Source organism: Meles meles, chromosome 17, assembly GCF_922984935.1.
Source record: "Meles meles chromosome 17, mMelMel3.1 paternal haplotype, whole genome shotgun sequence".
Taxonomy (NCBI): domain Eukaryota; kingdom Metazoa; phylum Chordata; class Mammalia; order Carnivora; family Mustelidae; genus Meles; species Meles meles.
In genome coordinates this window covers 25,066,960-25,088,103 of record NC_060082.1, presented here as the reverse complement: position 1 = coordinate 25,088,103, position 21,144 = coordinate 25,066,960, and the positions used below count along the sequence as shown (strand labels likewise).

General features: G+C 48.3%; 1 protein-coding gene across 7 annotated transcripts in view; it reads left to right on the top strand.

Moving 5' to 3' along the window:
* Positions 1-269: 269 nt before the first annotated feature.
* SRGAP2 (SLIT-ROBO Rho GTPase activating protein 2) overlaps positions 270-21,144 on the top strand; it is a 228,253-nt gene continuing 207,378 nt past the window's right edge. For all 7 annotated transcript variants that reach the window (XM_045982176.1, XM_045982174.1, XM_045982175.1 and 4 more), the window contains exons 1-2: positions 270-392; positions 2,151-2,764. In XM_045982176.1, coding sequence (XP_045838132.1) covers positions 2,698-2,764 — 67 coding nt within the window. In that variant the 5' untranslated portion in view covers positions 270-392; positions 2,151-2,697. The remainder of the gene's footprint in view (positions 393-2,150; positions 2,765-21,144) is intronic.

Genomic DNA, 21,144 nt, shown 5'->3' with positions numbered 1-21,144 from the left:
CTCTCAAGAGTTTGTGTTTGGCTGTTAGTTCCATTTTAACCCCGCCCATTAATTCTACTTTAGGGCTAGGCAACCCTGGGAGGAGCTTACCTTGTGACCACGCCTCGGTGGCGCTAGTCACACCTCCGAGTTTCACGAGCTCCTCCTCCTCATTCCTGTCCTCTCCGGATCAGCTATTTCTATTGGCTGTAGGCCCCATCGGTCGATAGACTACGGGCGGTGATTGGTAAGGGGGTGGGCTCTGCTTCCCGGCGGGGTCCTGCGGAGTTGGCGGAGGCTCCTCAGGGGACTAGGGGACCGATCTGCGTAGAAGCGGGTGGCGGGGAAGAGGGGAGGAGATCTCTGAGTGGGAAGCGGAGCCGGGGGCCCGGGACCCGTCGCGTCAGAGCCAGGTAAAGGCTCCTTCCCTCTCCCCTTTCCTCTTCCCGGCCGCCGGAGCCCTGTCTGAACAAACCCCGGCAGGGGCGGGAAGGAGAGGGCGCGGATGCTTCTTGCGGCATCGCCTAGCAGTGCCGCCCGGAATCCTTCAGACCCCCTCCCCCCCGACCCTCTCCAAATCTTCCAGTACAGCCCATAATACTTCTCCAGACTGCATCTCTCTCTGCCCTTCACCGCACAGCCTGGGACTCTGCCCTGGGACTCTGCCGCCGCAAAGCCCTCACCCAGCCCCCTCCCCAAGTCCTCTTCACACGGGCACCCTTGGTCCACTGTGGGGTAACCGTCGCTGGCATCACCCGTAACCATCGGCTACGGTCTTTCCCTGTCTCCAAGCCCTGGCAGACAGCCGGGTTACAGCCCAGGACCCAGGATAGTTGTTCCGCCCTGCTTCCGGGGCTCTTGCCCTGTCCCAGTCCCCGGCCCGCCTGGAATGGCTCCTTTTATGCAACCCCGTTCCCAGACTCATAGCGGGTCCCCCAAGTTGCTAACATCCTTACGCACCATGTAACATCGTGGCCCACGGCAGTCTCCTCACCCCCACTCCCTCCCTAGGTAATCTTCCCAGTGCCCTCTCTCCACCTCCCAAGCGTGTGCTGAGGCTCCAGTTATCCCCGGCTCCCGTGCAGCCTCTGGACCCCACCTCACATCCCCCTCCCCGCTTCCTGCCCGCCTGAACCACCACGCCGCCTGGGCTCCCTCTTCCTCCCGGCGCGGGAAGTGGGAGACACCGGCGGGAGCCCGCCCCCCTCACCCCACAGCGGCGTCCTGACAAGGAGAGGGTAAGGGGCGACCCGGGAGGGATCGGCATGGTGGGGAGCTAGACGCCCGACTCTGCGCTCCGGCTGCTTCCCTCCCGCCTCCCGGGCCTGGGCCGGGGCGGGATTTCCTCCGGCACCTCCCGGTGCGAGGAGTCGGGACTGAGACCCTCCCGACCCCTCCTCCCCCAGCCTGGGTCTGGGTGCGGTATCTCGATCTGTGGGCATGGGTGACAAAAAAATATCAGGGGTGGTATTTAAGAGTCACTCTCGTCCCCGGCTTGGGGGAGGCGGTGGCTGCCTTCCGTCCCCCGCCCCCGGGTTTTCCCGACTCCGACCCTAGCCTCTAACCCGTTTCCTGCTTCTGTCGACCACATTGTTTTCCTGGATGTGCCCCGTGCCGAGCAGGCTTTTTCCTGCAGGTCTCTCCCCCCCCCCCCCCAAACATTTTGCTGCCAAGAGAAGCTAGTAACCAAAAACAAAACAACTGGGAGGAGGGGCGGGAGGGGAAGAAAAGTTGTGCCCGGGTGGCTTGTCCCTCCCTGGCTTTGATCCCTTTTGAGGTCCAGGGAGTTGCCCCAATCAGGGGTCAGGGGCCGCGTCGGAGCCACTGCCGAGACTGCTGCCTTCGGCTGGCAGCTGCCCAGTGCTGGCGGGGCTCGGAGGCCGCCGAGGTGCCGCAGTCCCCGCCCGGAGCCCCGCGTTCCCGCCGCAGTCCCCACCCGAAGCCCGCGCAGGCGGCTGCTCCAAAGTGTTTTCTTCCAGCCTTAAAACAAAATCCGGAGGGAGCTTCCTTCCTCCGCACCTCGCCGCGCCGGGCTTTGTGGGCCGGGCGGTGTTTGGCCGAGATGAATGGGCCCTGGCCGGGCTTGGAACGACGTCCCCTACCCCACCCCCGCCGCGATTAGGATCTACGCTGGGGCTGATCGCCCCCTCCCCTTTTCCTTGCATTTACAGGCAAGTGAACCGGAGCAAACGACTTCCGATCCAGTCTGCGCTGCTGCGGCTCCCGTTTGGGATTTGATTTGCAGCATCTTCGAGCCTGTGCAACAAAAAAACCGCGAAGCACGCCCAGCCCTCCCCCGGCACCCTGTTACGCACCCACTCCCTCCCGGGGACACAGCTGGGCGCGTCCACACCCCCGCACCCCCCACACCATGTTGTGCGGAAGGACTTCCACTCCCTGCCTCTGTCGTTGATGTCAGACCCCAGGCCAGCCTCCGGGCGCTGCAGTTCTCCCGGCTAATGCTGAGGCTGCGGCTCCGGCTCTAGCACAGGAACCAGCCGCAGCCGCGGCGCCCGGCCCCAGCGTCCACCGTCTGCATGTGCCCGCCGTAGCCTTCTGCCCAGCCCGCAACCCGCGCTCCCCGGAGCGCTGGAGACCACCGCGGGGGGCCCCTTCTGCCCTTGGGAGAAGCGGTCTTGGAGGTATTGATCTCGGTGGTTGGATTTTTCCCGTGGATCTATCAGTTCACAATTTGAATTTGGAAGAAAGAAGGAAAACATGACGTCTCCGGCCAAATTCAAAAAGGATAAGGAGATCATAGCAGAGTACGATACTCAGGTCAAAGGTAAGGGCTTTGAAAAATAGCATAATGCATATGCTCTGTGGGCCATTGAGGCTTGCATTTCCATCCGATTTGCAGGCTGTTCATTTCTTTGGGTGGAGCAGGTGGGGACAGGCTGAGCCCAGAGGTGGTTTCATAGGTGGGTTTGAGCCTCCGGGGATGGACTGTGCCAGGGGCCACAGGCTCTGGAAAGGAATTTTTAGAGTGGGCTTTAGGTTTGCTCCTGACGGGCTGGCCCTCATTTTGGCAGCCCTTTCCCCCTAGCCTAGATTGGGTGGGGGGAGGGGCGGGAGGTTCTTGGAGAGAGAAAGGCGGCAGTTTGCCTCTGGGTGTCTGGGTTAGGTTTCCTTGAAGGACAACTGAAATCTGACAGGTGTTTGGGAATTTATTTCTGAGGTTGAAGGGGAGTGCAGGTAGAGAAAGGCAGCCTTGAGAAGGTATACCATTTGGGGTGACCCAGGAGAGGCAGGGTTTTTTTTTCCCTGATGCACTATATCAAAAGGTGACTTTTGCTATGACATCGGTTGCAGAAAGTCTCTAGCCACCTTGGGTGCTCCTTGTACCTACCTGCCAGGTCTCCGGTTGCCTTGCATTCTGTCCGAGATCAGAGAACAGAAAGAATAAGGTCATTTCACACCCTGTCTCCGCCCTCACCTAAACATGAATGGAGTTGGCATGTTAGGGTTGCTGGGTGGTGCTGATTCTGGAGAATGGGAAGACATAATTGTTTAACCCTTCTGGGTTGTCACCCTCTGCTCCAGAATGCGTGCTTTTAAAGGCCCACTTCCCTCTGCAAAAATGCGAAGGGTAAAGCAGAATGTGGACCCAGCTGAGCTGTCTGCAGGTTTAGTTGACTACCTGACTTGGTGCATGAATCAGAGCCCCTTCCCAGACAACCTTTTTTTAATCGGTCAATCCCATAGGAGGGGTTCCCGCCTGTTAAAGAGCCCCAGGATGTGTTTGTACAAGGCACTGTCCCTTCCTGGCCAGCCACTGGGAAGAGCCATGTGCTCTAGCCCATTGAGACTTCAGCTGGGGAGTGGGAGAGGTGGGTGGCCTTGAATGTTACACCACATGGTTGGAGCTCTGGGTTTTCCTTTGTTTCAGAGTACAGAGGGAGGGGCCCCTCCTTCTTTCCCTGCACCAATGCAAGGAGACCTTTCCTATCATAGAGGACTTGGGAAGGGCCATGTCTCCCTTCTAATGATTGCCCAGGGTGGGGATAGTGTAGAGCTTGAAATGGGCAGCTGTCTTATCTCTTGGAAGGTTGGAATGTAGTTTGAAGTCCCCATTTTGCCTGTAGGGTCTTTTTAATGTCATCAGCTTGGTCAGTGCTGGAGGTGCCCTGAGGGGCCTTCTATCTACTTGGCTGCAAATATTGGTGGGTTTATTACAGAGATGGGGGAGTTGATTGATTGATGGCTTCAGTTGAACAGGGATTGGGAAAGGTGTGGTTGTGAGTTATAATTGAGGTCTTGGCCTCTTGTCACTGTTCATAATCTGGGCCTGTTTTTGTAAACAATAGGCCACTGGCCTCTGTGTCCTGTCCAGATGACTGTATTCTGCTCCTGGAGTCCCCATTGCCATTTTAACCAGATATGTCACTCTGTTTTTTTTACATATCCTATTCTTAACTGTTGCCATAGGGAGCGTTAATAACTTTGACTTTCCCAGATTTCTCTCGAGAAGCAGGTTATTTGACTAAGGTGCAAAGTGATTTTACATGTTTATTTTTCGGAAGGTTCAGGGCTGATAGGTGTTAATAGAACCTTGTCTGTTGATTCCTATTGGTGAAAGATTTCTCACGAGTGTCTCAAAATTGAACAGTTGTGTATTTACAAACATTGCTCATTGAGATGATGTAATGCAGTTGGCTATTTGGGGTTTCTCTTCAACCTTGCCGCAAGCAGGAGGCTGTTTTGCTTTGCTCTGATATTTTCCATTGACACTCTTCAGGACATAGAATTTTATAGGTGGCCGAGCATGATGTCTTACCCAGAGAAGGTGCCTGATAAAAAACTGATTTAAATGATTTAGTCCCTTATTTTATAGTGGAGGAGAGTACAGAGAAATTGAGAGGCTTGTCCAAGGTCACACAGCTAGGTGGTGGTAGTTGAAATGAGAAGGAGGTTACTGACTTCCCATTCTCTGCTTTATTCTATCTATTCCTATGTACAATGAAACATCATCTGACCAGAACAGGAAACAAGAAATCCTTAAGAAGCCCAAATCTGTCAATGAATAACAGTCGTAGTGATAATAGTAATGGGTCACATTTTGGATGCTCATGATGTTCGAGCCTGTCCGAAGTGCTGTAATATATAAGTTGTCTTGTTTAATTCCCACATCAACCGGGAAGGTAGATACTATTTTACCCTCATTCACTGCGTGAAGAAACAGGCTTAGAGAGGGTGAGAAGCCTTCCCAAGGTCACACAGCCAAACCCTGATAGCTTGACTCCATTCCTTTATTCGTCAGCTCTTTATTTAGTGCCTTCTGTGTGTTCTAGGGACTGGCTATAGAGCAGTGAACAAGACAAAGACCCCCTCCCTTACGGAGCTAACATTCTAGAAGCCAGGTTCTTCGTGGAAGAGCATGGAGACTGGAGACAAAGGACCTGGGTTCTAGGTTGGCTGTGCTCCCCCACTAGGTAGAAGCTGTCGGTCAGAATTCCGACTTGCAGGTTTTTCTGTGTTACACGGGAGTGGTACTGCTGCTCGTCTTCTCTCACAGATGCCAAGATAAAAAAGGTTTGGTCTGGTGGCTGAGAGCACTGGTTTTTGAGTTGAAGGGATCCAGGTTTCAAATCTCTGTTCAGTTGCTCGCTCACCTTGCCCTTTGGGCAAGTTCTGTGAGTTGTCTGAGCCTTAGTTTCCTCTCCGGAAAATAGGCAAAATCAGGTGCAAAATCCCGTACATTTCCTAGGGCAGGTATCAGGAGTCAATGGGATGGTGTAAGAAAATCCTTGAGCATGGTGTGTGCTCACTAGTAGCGCGGGCTACTCCCCTGTTATTGGGCTTGCTTCCTGTTGCACTGGGCTAACCGGAAGGCCACACTGCCCGTTCACCCCCAAAGTGCCAGCGGTTCCATGGGAGGACACGAGTCTGGGAATGAAAGTTGAGTTCTAGTTTAGGTTCCTCCAGTAGTGGTGAAAGGTACCTTAAGCCCTGTAGACCTCAGTTTCCCTTTGTGTAAATGAACAGGTAGACTAATTGTTGGCTGCCATTGCCTCGTATTCTCTGACCGGAGCCCTGGGTTTTGCCTTTTTTGATCAGAAACGGTTTGAAGCCTGTGAACTCGAAATGGACTCTGTGGGACCTCGTCTACCTGTGGCTTTTGCCTCCCTTTAAAGCACCTGCTTGCATGTGCCCTGAAGGGCTTCTGAGGCTGCAGCCCCAACCCTCCCCCAGCCAGCGTTTACGAGGGGCGTGCCTCCTTAGTCAGCCTGCCCTGTAGCCGCCTTCTTCAAAACCATCATTGTTTCTGGTTTGTGGGTGTTCAGATTCCTTTGAAAGTTCATGCCTCTCAATGTCTGACTCGAAAGCAATAATATTCTTAATGCTTTTACATGGCGCTTTCCAATTAATGAAACGCTTTCATACATATGAATGTGTGGAAATTCTCGACAACCCTGGTCAGGTTCATGGTCATAACCTGAGGCCTTTTGGCCTGTCGCCTGTTGGCTTCTTTCAAAAGACTGGAGCAGCACAAGGTGGTAGAGCCCAAGGCCTGGTTGTTGGCTGCGGCTTCCCATCCCTGCGGGGTCTCCCGGCTCGCTGTCGTCCTCTCCTTACTCAGGACCCCTTTCCTTTACCCTCCCCATACCTTGAGTTTTTCTAGTGCCCCAGAAAGCTTGAGATGGACAGTTAGTGCAAATATTCCAGGAGGAATCCTCTGAAACAGAGTGACACTGTGTGCTGAGCAGTCAAATTTTCTTTCTTGAGAACATTGGGGGGCTTGTCCTTTTTTTTTTTTTAATGTCTTAGAAGGGCAGTATGCGCGCAGCCCAGAGCTGAGAAGTGAAATTCTGTAATTTCCATCTGGAGCATTTTTGATAGAAAAGCCTCAGGCCTCTGCCTGGAACAATTTAACCCTTTTAGGACCCTTTCCGAGCAGGAGATGAAATTTCAAACTCCACACATATTGTGTGTGCGCACGCACACTTGGGAATGTGGATTGCTGGTATTTAAACAAGCTCGTTCCCCTGGGAGGTCGGAGCGCTTCTTCACTCATGCCAACAAAGGTCTTCTCTGAAGCCTCTTTCCTCCCAGCCCCCACTCCCCAAGGGAGCTTTAAATATAATCAGTTTGTGAAAAGCTGCAGTAAAACATCTCCTTGGAATCCCCAAGCAGATGCTATCATCTTCCTGCGAGATGATGGAAGGCTTTGCTTCCCTTGCTCAGGGAAAATAGGACTCAGCAGTCAGCCGAACTCCTGGAAGGAAAGGAAGCTCTGGGAAGACCGGGAGGAAGGTGGTGGGCGAGTTGCTGGGGATGCCGTGTGCTGGGCAAAGCAGCAGCGTGAGGAGGGTGTCTGCGAGGAGCTTTTTTTGCAATTTCAGGCATCCTGTTAGGGCACGGGAACAGAAATACCTTCGCAGAAGCCCAACTGGTGGTTATGACCACAGGGTCATGAACCGCCCAGGTTGAAAACCAGGACGAGGCCCGATCATTTCTCTGCTAGGAGGTTTACACAGTGGAACCCGGCCCTGATCCATTGGGTCCACACCCTCTTAAATCAGCAGGTGCCCCGCTCCTGACTCACATGCTCCCATTGTTCCCTCCCGATAAACACGGGCTGCCCGGGATACCTGTAGAGCCCTTCTTCCAGAAGAGACATTTTCTGCACCGCAATTGTGCCTACCTGCCACCCTAGGCCTCCGAGGGCTTTGTTAGGAAAGTATTAGGTCATGTGGCAGGAAAAAAGAAGTCAACGTGTAGATTTCTACTGGTAATAAAATGCAAGTAAACAGTTTGAACTTGGTGTCAGCTTTCAGACCTGGCCTTTGAGGGAATCTCAGAAAGTTACCTCAGAAGTTGTTCGATTGAGATAGCAAGGGGAACACTTAAAAAACCTTTTTAAGGGGGCCCCTGGGTGGCTCAGTGGGTTAAAGCCTCTGCCTTTGGCTCGGGTCATGATCTCAGGGTCCTGGGATCACATCGGGCTCTCTGCTCAGCAGGGAGCCTGCTAGCCCCTCTCTCTGCCTGCCTCTCTGCCTACTTGTGATCTCTGTCTGTCAAATGAATAAATAAAATCTTAAAAAAAAACACTTTTTAAGAATTACAAAATAACAGCTTTACTGATTTTACAATAAGGAGTAGGAACTTTCCTCTCTTTCATGGTGGGAGATTTAAAATTTACTCTCTGAGCCAAGCTTTAGTGGACAGATGGGGAGGTTAGAACATGCCCATTGTGCAAACCCGAGCTACCGTCCATCTCCAGAACTCTGCATTTTGCCTAGTTGAACTCTGTCCCCATCAAACAGTCCCCCCTCGCCCCGCACCCTGTATCTCAGACTGTTCTAGGTCCCACGTGTAAGTGGAATCACGCTGTATTTGTCCTTCTGTGATTGGCTTATTTCACTCAGTGTAACTCTTCAGGGCTCCTCCATGTGGTAGCATTTGTCAGAATTTTACTTCCTTTTTAAGGCTGTTGTACGTGTGGGCCGCATTTTGTTTACCCATTCGTCTTTCTACGCACACTTGGGTGATGTCTACCTTTTAGCTATTGCAAATACTGCTGCTATGAACAGTACGATGTATCTCTCTTTACCCTCTACCCAAGTTTTATAAGCCTGTGTATGCATTTCTCTATAATCTTGTGTCCTGATAAATCTTTTTAGAGTTAAGATTTAAATATACATGTTCATATTTTCATGTTGTGAATTTATATTTATGTTCATGATATGAACCTCGTATGTGGATAACAATTTTATGCCTTTTAATAATTACATGGATTATTAAATTTTTATTGTATTTTTTAACAGCTTTATTGAGGTTTAATTGACACGTAATAACCCACACATGTTTAAGGTGTACATTAGATAAGCTTTGACATATGTTATACACCCATGAAATCATCACGATCAAGATAAGTGAGCAGAACCGTCATCACCAAGAGTGTCTTCATTATGATATATTATTAAATGAGTGATATAATAACCATGTTATAGAAATGACATTAACTTAAAAATAAATCAGTAAAAGTCAGGTATTACCAGATTTAAAAACTATTTAAATAAATAGTGATCCAAGCAGTCCAGATTGGTTCCTGGAAATTTATTTATTTATTTATTTATTGCCTTAGTGAATAAAGATAAACAGCCTCGCAGAGAAGTTGGATTAGTAATCGTGCCTCAGCCAGTAGTGTGTGTTTGTCGGGGGGAAGGTACAGGATAGAGGGAGAGAGAAAAGAAAAAAAAAAAAAAGTGCATGACCTGTTAGGCGTTGATGAGTGACAGTAACTGTTTTTCCTAAAGACCTTGCTTGAACCAGTCCCTAGGGCCTCGCCCTTCTTCTGAAAGGGTCACAAGCAAGCCAGATGCCAAGGGGTGGGGCTGGGGGCTCCCCTGGGAGATCTCAGAATGCTCTGAATATGGCTTATTTCTCGTCATGACTGATTCCCTGCTGAGAAAAGACCAACCTGCCAGGTGAACATGAACTTGGTCCTCAATCTGAGTCTCACTTTTATCATCAACCATCTTTCTCATTTCACTGTGAGAGAGGACTGGAGGCCTATTGGCACGATTTGCCCTACTTGAACACATCTACTATTAGTTACTGTTCTGCTTGTTTGGGGCCTTACCGTGAACTTGTGCTAACTACTTGACACAGATTGTTCCTAACCCTCACACTAACCACAGGAGGAATACATTGCTCTTACCCCATTTCGCTGATGAATAAACTGAGGCGCAGGCAAATCAGTGACTCGCCCAGGGGCTGCTGCTGGTGAGTGACGGGACGGGAATTAGGACTTGGGCTGTTACCGGAGTCTGAGTTCGAGTGCTGTTCCTGGGGTGCCCCTCTCTCCCCACCCCGTTCCACAGCTTCACCTACTGAACTCTCACCCTGCTGGGTGCCTTCCTCCGTCGCCCTGACTAGAGAGGACCCCTCTCTCTGGGATGACTCACACAGCGAGCGCTATGGCACTCAACTCATACCACCTGAAGTTCAAATATGTGTCTTTCAGCCTTCCCGCATCTTCTCGACTTTGGGGGGGATGTTTGGAAGTTGTGTAGTGCCACGCAAAGAACCCAGGCTTTTTGGGATAGGCCCTCAGTGGGAACCTTGTCACCGCCAGCTCCTTCCCCTGTGGCCTTGTTCTCGTTAGGCAGCTTTTCCTCCAGGTGCGCTCTCCTGGGACGCAGAGATTTCCAGACCTACCTGGCTGGCTGATTGTGAATGTGTGTCAAGTATATGGCAAATTGTAAATGCTAAATACGTAGCTCTTACTATAGGGGACCCTTCAGGTAGGAGCGTGTCCAGAATAAGAGCCCTAAGTAGTGGCTCTTGGTGAACATTATCAGATAGAATGATGAATGCAGAATGCATGACCTGAACTACTACAAATGATTTTTTTTTTAATTTTTAAAAACTAGTTTCTTAATTTGATCTTGACAGTCTGTCTTATACAATACCACCAAGGTGACTTAAAACACACACACACACACACACACACACACACACACACAATTATGCTAAGATCATAGCATAGAAGACTATTTATACCCATCATTTGGCTCTGACCCTGCTTACGTTTTATACCGTCACAAAGCGGAATTGTCTCCACTTTCCTTCGCATATTACATTCTGTGCTTCTTGCTTTATCCATGTTGTGTCCCATCTTTGGAATGAATCCTTTTCCTTGAATGTGGAAAGCTCAGTTGTCCTTTAAAAGCCAGTCCAGATGCCACCACCTCCAGAAAGTCTTCCCGGCTTATCCCTTCTCTCTGCATAGTGATCTTCTGCGCAGGCTGCCCGGGGTGGGGCGGGGGGGTGGGGGGATTCCTCTGCATCTCCCCCTTGCTTTCTGCACAGGGTTAATCAGCACACGGTGAGCATTTCGTCAGCAGTGTCCTGGAGCTTCCATTACTGCATCATTCTATTACATTGTAATCTCTTTGTTTACATCTTTTTATTTACAACTCACTGAGCACCTTGGGAATAGACCTATCTTATTCACTGCCATGTGTCCAGCTTCTAGCACAAAGAAGCACAAAAAAATGCTTGTAAATAGAACCAAACGTTTTCTGAGTTGAGGTGGGATGTGACCCAGCCATGCTTCTGCCTTTCTCCCCCTATTCCAGTAAAAAGCCTTCTCCTTATGTTACTGTTGTGTGAAATTCAGAGTGGGTCAGAACATGGTGAAGATTGTCATTATGGAAGGGCAAGTACACAGTGTATAGCCCATGAAGGCTCCCCAGTGGGGGGGTGGGGTGGTGGTGGTGGTGGTGGTGGTGTTTTTCTTTATTTACACCGCCTCTACCCTCTTTAAAATCACTGCCCTAAAGCTCTATTGAGTTGATCAAATTTCGTCAGTCATATTTCTTGCCTCAGAAACCGGGAAAAATATTAACTCTTAAATTGCAGAGCGTCAAACAATGTAGGGTTTTCTGTAATTGAAGCAAAACAAATTCTCCATTTGTCCAGGATTTGTTATTTTAAACAGATATTTGAGGTCCAAGGTTGAGAAAGTTGAGGTCCATTTTAAAACAGAGTTGATTCCACAAGGGGACCGTTGTGTTACTTTTTTGAAGCGTGGGTTTGGAGAGAGCTATTGGCTCTTTGAAAGCAGCTGTCTAATCTATGGAAAACAGGGAGGAAATGTCCAAAGGGAGAAACAGGGAGACCCGCTCCCCTGATTTCAAGTCATTTCAGTAGCCTTGACCTTATTTATACATTGTGAATGAATGGTTCTGAACTTGAAATTTATATTCGTGAGGAAGGCAAAACAGCTGGGGAGTGCGCCTTCTCCATTTCTGTGGGTATTTTAGGATGCCATCTGTTAGGGAGAAGGCAGTTTTTAAAATAACCTTTTCTTCTGAAAATGCGCTAATCAGCGGGCAGGTGACCCGAGAGGCATGATGAAAGTTGGGACCTTGTCCTTGCTCTCTGTTCCCAGATCCTGCATCTCAAATCATAGCTTGGCGGGCAGGGTCTGAGTGCTCTCCCTGGAGAGGATGACCTCACCAGCCATGGGCGTCCGGGTGGCCAGGGCTCCACAGGAAGACAAGGCACAGAAAACAAAGGGATCCAAGAGCATGAGCTGGCCATGACTTGACATGCCACGAGCTTTAAGAAATACATCCTGTTTCTAAAGGGTTGGCAACAGTTTCTCCTTGGGAGAGAGTTAGGATCCTTTAGAGATCTCCCTTTTCCAGTAGTCTCTCTCTTGTGTTTTGATTGATTGATTGATTGGGGTGGAGAGTATTGGGTCAGATCTTGTCGGATGAGTAGGCTGCTCTTTGGGGAGGCCTCCCGACTGGGGTACCTATTTTGGAGCAACACTCCCTTTTGGTCATCACAAATTGAACTACATAGGGTTCTGTGCAGGGAGAATGGTTCTGAGGGAAAGACTGCCATTTGGAGGCAGAAAGTTGGGTGTTAGTTTGGCTTTGCCATTTACCGCTGTGATTTGGGGGGTAACTCTCCTCAGGTCTCCAGCCCCGTCGTGTCCTCATCTATGAAGTGGAGACAGTCATTCTTGGCCCTAGTTAACAACTGACGACAATGATGGTGGCTGACATTTACTGAGCGCTCCTTATGTTTAAGCTCTAAATGCTTTATGTACGTTAACTCATCAATCTCCCAACAGTCCTATGACGTAGCTGCTTTTATGACCCCCGGTTCCCAGATGAGGCTTGGGGAGGCTGCCCAAGTTACTCCAAAGCACACAGCTGGTGAACCATAGAGATGGAGGACGAACCCAAGGTGACTTGACCCTGTTCTAGTCCATAGTTCTCATTTCCTAGGATCATGGTGCAAAATGGAGTTCAGGCCATGTTCTAAATGTCTTTCTGGGACACACCGACTTGCCCTTCCTCACTACCCCCCCCCCCCCCGCCGTCTCGGTTTTCTCATCTAGGAAATTAGGGCTTGAATCAGAATATTGCTAATGCCCTCCTAGCTTTCATGCTTATTCTTGTTCTTGCTTACGTAAGATATTGAAGATTTGTCCCTATTAAGCCGGCACACTCGTAAGAACAAAACCCGCTATGATCTCTGAAGTTTGCTTTCCCTGGTTCTCTAGAGCTTTGCTGTGTCTGCCTGGCTGCTGCACGTACATGGAGGAAGTGTGGGTGATTGTCTTTAGTTATGATTTAAGAAATAGGGAAACGGGAGGCTTTTAAATCTCTGACATCTGGGCTGGGACAAACTAGGGGGAGGCCGTGTGGATGTAGAACTGGGATAGGGTTAATGTAGACATGTGGGCTCGTGGGGGACAGGACTCCAGGCTCTCTGAGGATGTCGGATGGCCTCTTGCCACTTGCACCCCTCTTCCGGGATTAGGCCCTTTGTCCACTAAGGGGTTTTTGTGGGGACTGTGATGAGGTACTCTTTAACGTGGAGTTGAAATGTTTTCACTTTGATGTTTGTTTTCTTTTCACCTAATGAATAGGCTAAGAAACAGTCTGTTGTTTTTAAATGAGTACTATTAATAATAATGACAGCTCATATTTTTATCATTACGGCACTTAAAAAAGATCATTTCAGGGAGTCAGGGAAGGTTGTAGGATAATGGAGGACTGGATGCGTAATGTTGGACAAGCCCTTCCACCTTTGGTATTCCCATCTCAGTGGGAAGGTAGAAAGATGGATCACTAGTTCTTTGCTTCATCATTTTTAGGGCCTGGGACCAAAAACTGGTTATTATAAAGGGAGTTGCCGTGTAGCGTTTCGGTGTTGATTATTGTCCCGAGGGACGGATAGAAACCGGAGAATAGATCCCATAGATTCTTCCGGCTCATCTCTCATACTCCTGGCTTAAAGTTTTATCTTTAAATGACATTAATAGGCCTTGTGTGTTAGTCGCTGTTGGAGTCAATTGTGCTGTATCTCTTGATCTCTCTCGGTTATTCCGTGATTTGTGGTGATGTAACTTATCTCAACTCTTTGCTGTCAGCAATTTTCAACCAAACATCGAAGCGTTTTGGGTAGATGATGTCTGTTGCCTTGATTCATGAGGTTCTCGATCTGGATATTTTAAGGTGGGTAGTGACACAATTTAAAAACATGTAATATTCCTTAAAAACTTCAGTAGCACTCCCCCTGCCAAAGCCTGAAACTGATTCGTACCACTTACCTCTTTTCAAGAGTCAGATGTGGGTGCGTGTGAGCTCTTACTTGCTCTTTTGACGGGAGAGCAGGACTGCTAGTCCAGAAATGCCAGCTCTTCTGTGTTTAGCAGCAAAAAGAGTTAATCATTGTCCAGGTAGAAACAGAACCCTCCCAAGTTTTTAACCTGCTATGGCCCCACATCTCCTCCTCACTGCTCCTAGAAGACCAGGCTCTCATGGGAGCAGGCGTGCACACACACACACACACACACACACACACACACACACACTCTCTCTCTCTCTCTCTCTCTCTCTGTCATGCGTGCGCACACACAACTTAATGTAAAACGATGTCATGTTTATGAGAGCTGGAATTCCTTGGGAGGGATACTTGGGTTGGGTAGGCTCAGTGGACACGATGTGAAAGCAGGCCTATCTAGCCTTGCAGTTTCCAGATAAGAGCGTGATATGTAATTGAGTAAGAATTTGAAAAATTATCCGATAACAGTAGAAGCAGCAAAGCACCCACTTGTGTGTTTCTTTTTCTTTTCTTTTCTTTCTTTCTTTTTTTTTTTTTTTTTTGCTCAAAAACTATTCAGAAGACGAGCAAGGAGCTAGCATTGTTTTCAGGGTGTGGGCATCCCCTCCCCACCCCACAAACCAAATATGTTTGCCCGGGCAGAGTGTGAGGTCTCCGAGAGAGCTCGACAGATCACGTGGTTCATTCTTCTGCGCCCCCTGGGCAAGTCTTCAGTTTCATCATAGGAAAAGGGCTGTCAGCTAACTTTTAAAAAATCTTTTCCGGAAGAGTACACTGCAGTCTACCTCTCGTCTTATTCCGGTGACCCAAAGTATAAGTGGTCTGTTCCTTCATTTGCAGAGCTTGAAACAGGATAAAAAAGAAGGCCTGATGAATTGAACTTGTGTTTTCGCTGCTGCCGCCGCACCCTCTGTACGGACCTTCGCTTGGTTCGGGATCTCGGGTTTGGGGAAGGAAGAGGCCATTGATGAAACTCTCCAGGCGTTGGCTCAGGCTTCTGGGGTGTTCTTTCCAGTTCCCTCCTCTCCTCACGTCTACCAGTGTGGGGATACTTTGTATTAAACACGGAAATCAGGAACTCGTTCCTACCAGCACCCATTATCCGGCACCTACTCTGTGGTTCTGTGCTAGGTTGTGGGCACATAGAGATATAGAACAATGTTTTGGCTTTCAGGAAGCTTCAGAATATTAAAAGGGATGGACAGATTGCACAAGTACAACGAAGGACCACGGTAGAGGGATATGAAAGCCCGGTGATGAGAGAACGGTCTGACAGTAAGCAATGGTTGGGGTGGACGATGGTGATTGTACCTAGTATTAACCTTGAGCTTGGCGGTCCGTGAAGTGCCTTTCCATACTTTATGTCATTTAACCTCTGAACGGTGTGATAGCAGGGCAGGGTGATGTTAGGCCTTTGAAAAATTTTTGGTTTTTTTTAGAAATATTTTATTTTGGGATAATTACACATCCCTATGCAGTTGGAAGAAACAATAGATTGCAATACCCTTTACTTAGTTTCCCCCAATGGTTAAAATCTTTCAACACCATAGTACGCTGATACCGTCAAAATACTGAACAGCCTCATTACTGCTGGGATCCCTCATGTTGATCTTTTATAATCCTGTCTCCCGCCCCATTATCCCCTCATCCCACCTCCCTTAATCCTTAGTCCTTAACTCCCAGAACTGTCAGTCTGTTCTCGTGACTGTAGCCTTATCATTTCCAGAACATCATATATGGAATTATATAGTATGTAGCCTTTTAGGATTGACTTTTTCTCACTCAGGGTAATTCTCTGGGGATTCATCTAGGTTGTTGGGGTATCACTAATTCCTTCCTTTTTATTATTGGCTAGAATTCCATGATAGGGATGGACATGGGTTTGCTAACCATTGACCCATTGAAGGACAGCTGGGTTTTTTCCAGTTTGGGGTTATTATGAATTAAGCTGTTATGAATATTCATGTATAGAATTTTGTGTGAACACGTATTTTTCCTTTTAAAGTGAAGGCAGTTTCGTGTGTTTTTTAATGGAAAGATTATGGATCAGAAGGTAGAAAATCTAGGTTTTGCTTCTCACTAGGAAGCGCTGGATATCGGTCCCTGAATTTATCATTTGCCTTCTTGGGTCTCAATTTCCTTGTCAATAAAATGTTATACTATATGTTCTGCCTACATCCCAGGGTGGTGGTTTAGATAAATTGAGATAGTAATATGATAACAAGTTTATAAGAGGTAATATAAACATATAGAAGTAGGATAAGATGCCACGTCACTGTTTCTGTCCTTTACATTCTGGGAGAAGATGGGCTGGAACCTTCCCCAGAGTAGTTCTTGAACCACAATCTAGAGATGGCTCTTTTAGGTTCTTTTTCTTTTTCTTATTGCTTTGTATGTATTTCTTATGTGTCCTGGTTACCCTTCCTTTATTGGTGATACACAGAGGGGTTGCTTATACCTCTCCCAGAGCTGGCTTATCTTTTCACTTTTTACTGGATTCTCTGATGTATAAGAAGTTTGGTTGTAAGATACTCACATCTATCTGGCTTTTTTTTTTCTTGTTTGAACTTTTTTTTTTTTTTTTTTAAACACACACATCCTTTTCTGTCCTGAAATTATAAGAATATTTGCCTGTATTTCTTCTAAAGGTTTTTAAGTTTTGCTTCTCACATATCTGTCTTGAGTAAATGAGGAATTTATTTTTTGTGAATGGTGAGGTAGGGACCTAACTTTATTTTATATTCCATATGGCTAGCCATTTCTAGTTTCACTTATTGAAAGGGTCCATCTCTTTCCCCATTAATTTGTAATGTCACATTAGTATGAATGTCGAGTTTGCACACGTTTGTGGGCAAGACGAACCCTCCATCGAGCTGTAGAGGTATTAACATTGTGCCACCTGGGATGAGAACTTCCACGTACGAAAAATTTCCTTAGGCTTAAAACGATAATTTTAGCAAATTATGTTTTAAAAAATTTTTGGAGATGCCCAGGGGTCTTCTCTATCATCTTGGGCTGGACACAGCGATACCTCTGTGGAAGCCAGGACCTCGCAGTGAGGAGGAGAGCGGGTGTTTGGCACTGTTAAAAGAATACCGGTTTTGTGATTGTCATTGTTTCCAGGTATATCGCCTATGCCACAAATAATTACTGTGTAGGTTCCTTGAGAGATTTAGGGGTGTCTGGAGTCTAGTCTGTCTCCTCTCCAGTCATATAAACTGGTGGAGAAAAAAGCCAACGTATACGAAAAGTATTAAAAAAAAAAAATGAACCCACAGCAACACAAGAGATGACGTCAGCCAGTGGATGACTGCAAATGAGTAATGTTGATAAGAACTTGAGGAATTCAGAGATGGAGAGGTGTGGGCCAGCATGAATAAGACCTTGACTGATGGAGTTGGCTTTGGCTGACTCCAGAGTAGGAGGGAAGAACAGAGGCAGTGTGTGCGCCTCTGTCGGTGGTGTTCCCACAGCCCCCACCGTGCTGACCAGTCCCGTATCACTTCCTACACCCGAATACAAGGATGGTTTTATCCGTCCTCACACCCACCTCAAGCCCCTTTCCCCAGAAACACGCTCCCTACCAAAGGGACGCTTGTGAGCTCCTGAGGGTGGATAGCACCTCACGGCCCTTTCCCAGCATCTGGTGCCATGTTTGCTTGTGGCTGGCCCCCGGGAAATGTTTGCTGAGTGAGTGAGCGGACTCTGGTTGGAGCAGAGGAGGCAGAGACAGAGGAGGAGGATGGGGCTTGATGGTTCTGGATGATCTTAAAGGTCAGCCCCAGTCTGGCTCTGCGCTGAGGCCCGCAGCCAGGGGCAGTCTGAAGGAGGCCTGGTGTGATGCGGTTGTGCTTCAGAGAGACTGCCTAGTTGGTCCAGGCGGGCAAGCGAGGCCTGCTCCTGCCCACGCACTGGATGCTTGTCTGTGCTGGGGCCCTGCTGTGGGTGCTGCGAGCATGTTGCTAAATGTGGCCAGTTCATAGAGCCACCAGTGAGGGAAGCGCGAATCTCCGTTAACTGAACTAGACACTTGTGCTCAGGCTTTTGATCCAAGGGGACTGGTGACTCGGGCCCAGGTCATGGTGGCTCCAAAGTCAGCTTGTTCCTTTACCCGCGGTCTGTGCTTGACCACATTGGAGGCCAGAGGTCCTACTAAGACGGGTAGCTGAGCTGCAGAGATGGGCGTGGGAGCCACGGGTGAGCTGGGAGTCAGGCCAGCCTGAGGTTCCTAGCTCCGGGCCCCCGGGGGAGAAGGCTGGTGGCTATGGCAGAAATAGTCATAGGGAAGTCAGGAGAAGATGCTGTGCTTGGCAAGAGAGTGAGGGTTATTTTAGACTCCTGAGTTTAAGGTGACAGTTCCATTCAAGGAGGAATTTTATCAGGTAAGTGACAGTGCCAGCCCCCCCCCCCCCTTCATTAAATCTGTCATTTTCCTTTCTTCTAAATTGGGAACATTGCAGAGAAGCTGTGAGATAAATGGCACCTCGGTGTACATGCCAAGTACCTGACCTCGTTTGCAGCTTTTTTACATTTCAGTTTGAGAAATGTATCCCCCTCCTTCAAGGGGACTCACTGTTTGTGTTTGAGAATTAATAGCATTTTCTTTACTCACACCCTGTAGGGGATGAGCCCTGGCTAAACAAGGAAAGCAAAAATTTGAGTTCTGAGCCTCCCTGCTCTGCTGATGAGCATCTCTCCTGCTCTGAGAAATACAGAAAAGTGGATTGAAGCCCCCCCCCACCCCCTCCGCCCCCTCTAACTCCCATGGTTGACAGAGAGCTGGCTAATGAACAAGTTACTTTAAAAACATCCCAGGGAGTGTGGGAGAGGCTGAGTTCAGCAAAACATGACTGGGTGGTGCAGGTGCCTTTTCGAGGTGTGGAGGCAGGAGTGGCTAATCGCCTTAATTTGAATAACTTTGGGATGGTGTGATAGCTCCTGGGTAGAGAGTTTCATTGGAGATTGTGATGTGGGATTTGTTGTGAGAGGGTCAAGCTAAAGCTATTTATAGGCAAATATATTTTAGATATTGGCAGTAGCACTGAATGTATCCCATCATCACCTCCAAAGGCTTTGAATTTTTAGTGTTATTTCTATTCTGAATAGAATGGCCTATGATTTACTGTCATCCAGTGTGTTGGATCTAGGGAGACTGGAGGAATTACTGTCCTCCTTTTTATTTTTTCTTTCTAAGTAACAGACATTACGGACAGTTGGCTTGAGAATTTTAAGTCCCAATTTGGTAGAACGAAACACCCAACTGGAAATCGGAAGGCTTGAGTGCCAGACCCAGCTCCGACCCATGCCATTAATTGCGTAGCCCTACATAATTCCCTAACCTCTTCTGGCCTCAGCTTCTCCAGATAAAAGACGACCATCTAATACTCACAACTGAGGCTTGCTGTGTTGATTAAATGAGATAACCATTTCATAAATGCTTTGTAAATGACACAGCCCAAACAAATATAAACCAAGATTGTATTTGCTGCGACAGAAGGTGGACAGTCTCTTGGAGTTTGTTTTCATGGTACTAACCTACATAACATTGACTCAAGCGTGTTTGTTAGAGTGAATCACCTGCTGCTCTCTGGGCCACACTTGAAAGGACATGCTATCTATGGTGAACCCTTCTGGTACCACCCCAAGTTCAGGTTGCTCTTACACAATCTGGGCGAGATTTATGCACACACATTCTTCCCCCTTGGAAACAAAACAGCGACTTGGGCAGGGTAGACATCAGGAAAGTGACTTAGCCAGCAAATATGTGATTAATAACATAGATTTGGCCTCTGTGTTAGTGTGAGGCTCTGTACACGGATGGGTAAACGATAAATAGCTAGTCTGCCAAGTAGAGCATGTTGGGGAATCCACTGGGCTCTGTTTATGCTGGAAGCCTAATGTGCCAGGGCTGTGGTCGGTACTGAACTAAAGAAATTCATACCAGTCGGCTGTTCCGCATTTATTTATTTGTACACATCTTTCTTGCCTGCTCAGCTGTGAGCTCCTTGAAGGCAGGGACCATCCCCGCGTACCTTTGTTTTTCTGGCATCTAGTGTGGTGCTTGGCACATACTGTGTACTGGGTTGTCGGATGGAGGGATGAGACTCTTTGCACTTTTATTCGGTTAGAGGGGTTTTTGTGGAAGTCACACACGTGTGATTATTTGTGTGGTCCTCTGAAAACGTTGCCGATGTCTTCTCAACTGTCGGCCATCACTGAGGGCGAGAGACCGTACTCCTGCATAGCTGGGTCACGCCAGCTCCCGCCTCCTGCTTCGGCTGCCTTGGCCTGATGGTGCAGTGGTGAGGGCTGACCGAACACTCTTCCCCACAGACTCTACTAGAACTGTGCCCTCCCTCAGCCCCCAGCCCCCTCTGCCTGTCTGCCCTAGGCTGCCAACTCCGCTCATTCTCCATCAGGCGGTCTTGCTCATACGCATGTCCATCGTCTTCCTCACCCTCCTCTTTCCCAATGCTTACCTAGCTATCAAGAGACTCTTTCTTCTCAGACCCTTCTGGATGGTGTAGTCCCGTTCATAGGTAAAACCCACACCAATCACTGTCCTCCAACACGCCTTAAGCATGGCAGGTGAACTTGAAAACGTGAAGGCAGCCTGAAAGGGGGAACAGGCCCTCTGTGAGGTTGGCAGTGAAATGAAAACAAAAAAGCCCCAGGGCTGTCATGGTCTAAGCTTCTAAAGTGCCCCTAAGCCTCCTTTTGAATCACCAGAAGTTTCCCTTTACCTCCTCACCTTCTCAAATGAAATTTCTTCTTTCTCAGATACCAGTCTTAAACAACAAAGCAAACAAAACACTCCACACCTATTTCTCATTCAGTTTGGCGCTAGCATAGAGAACTAGGATAGAGAATGGGATTTGTCACCGTAGCCTTGTGACTTTGAAGCAGTTTCTAGGCCTTCTGTGCCTCAGTTTCCTCAGCCACTGGAGACATTACCATTCTACGAAATACCACCCATCCACAGTGTCATGGTGACGTTTATGTATGTGAGAAACTCGGTAACTGACAAAGCACCGTTCGCACATTAGAAATTTTTGGTGTTAGGCCAGT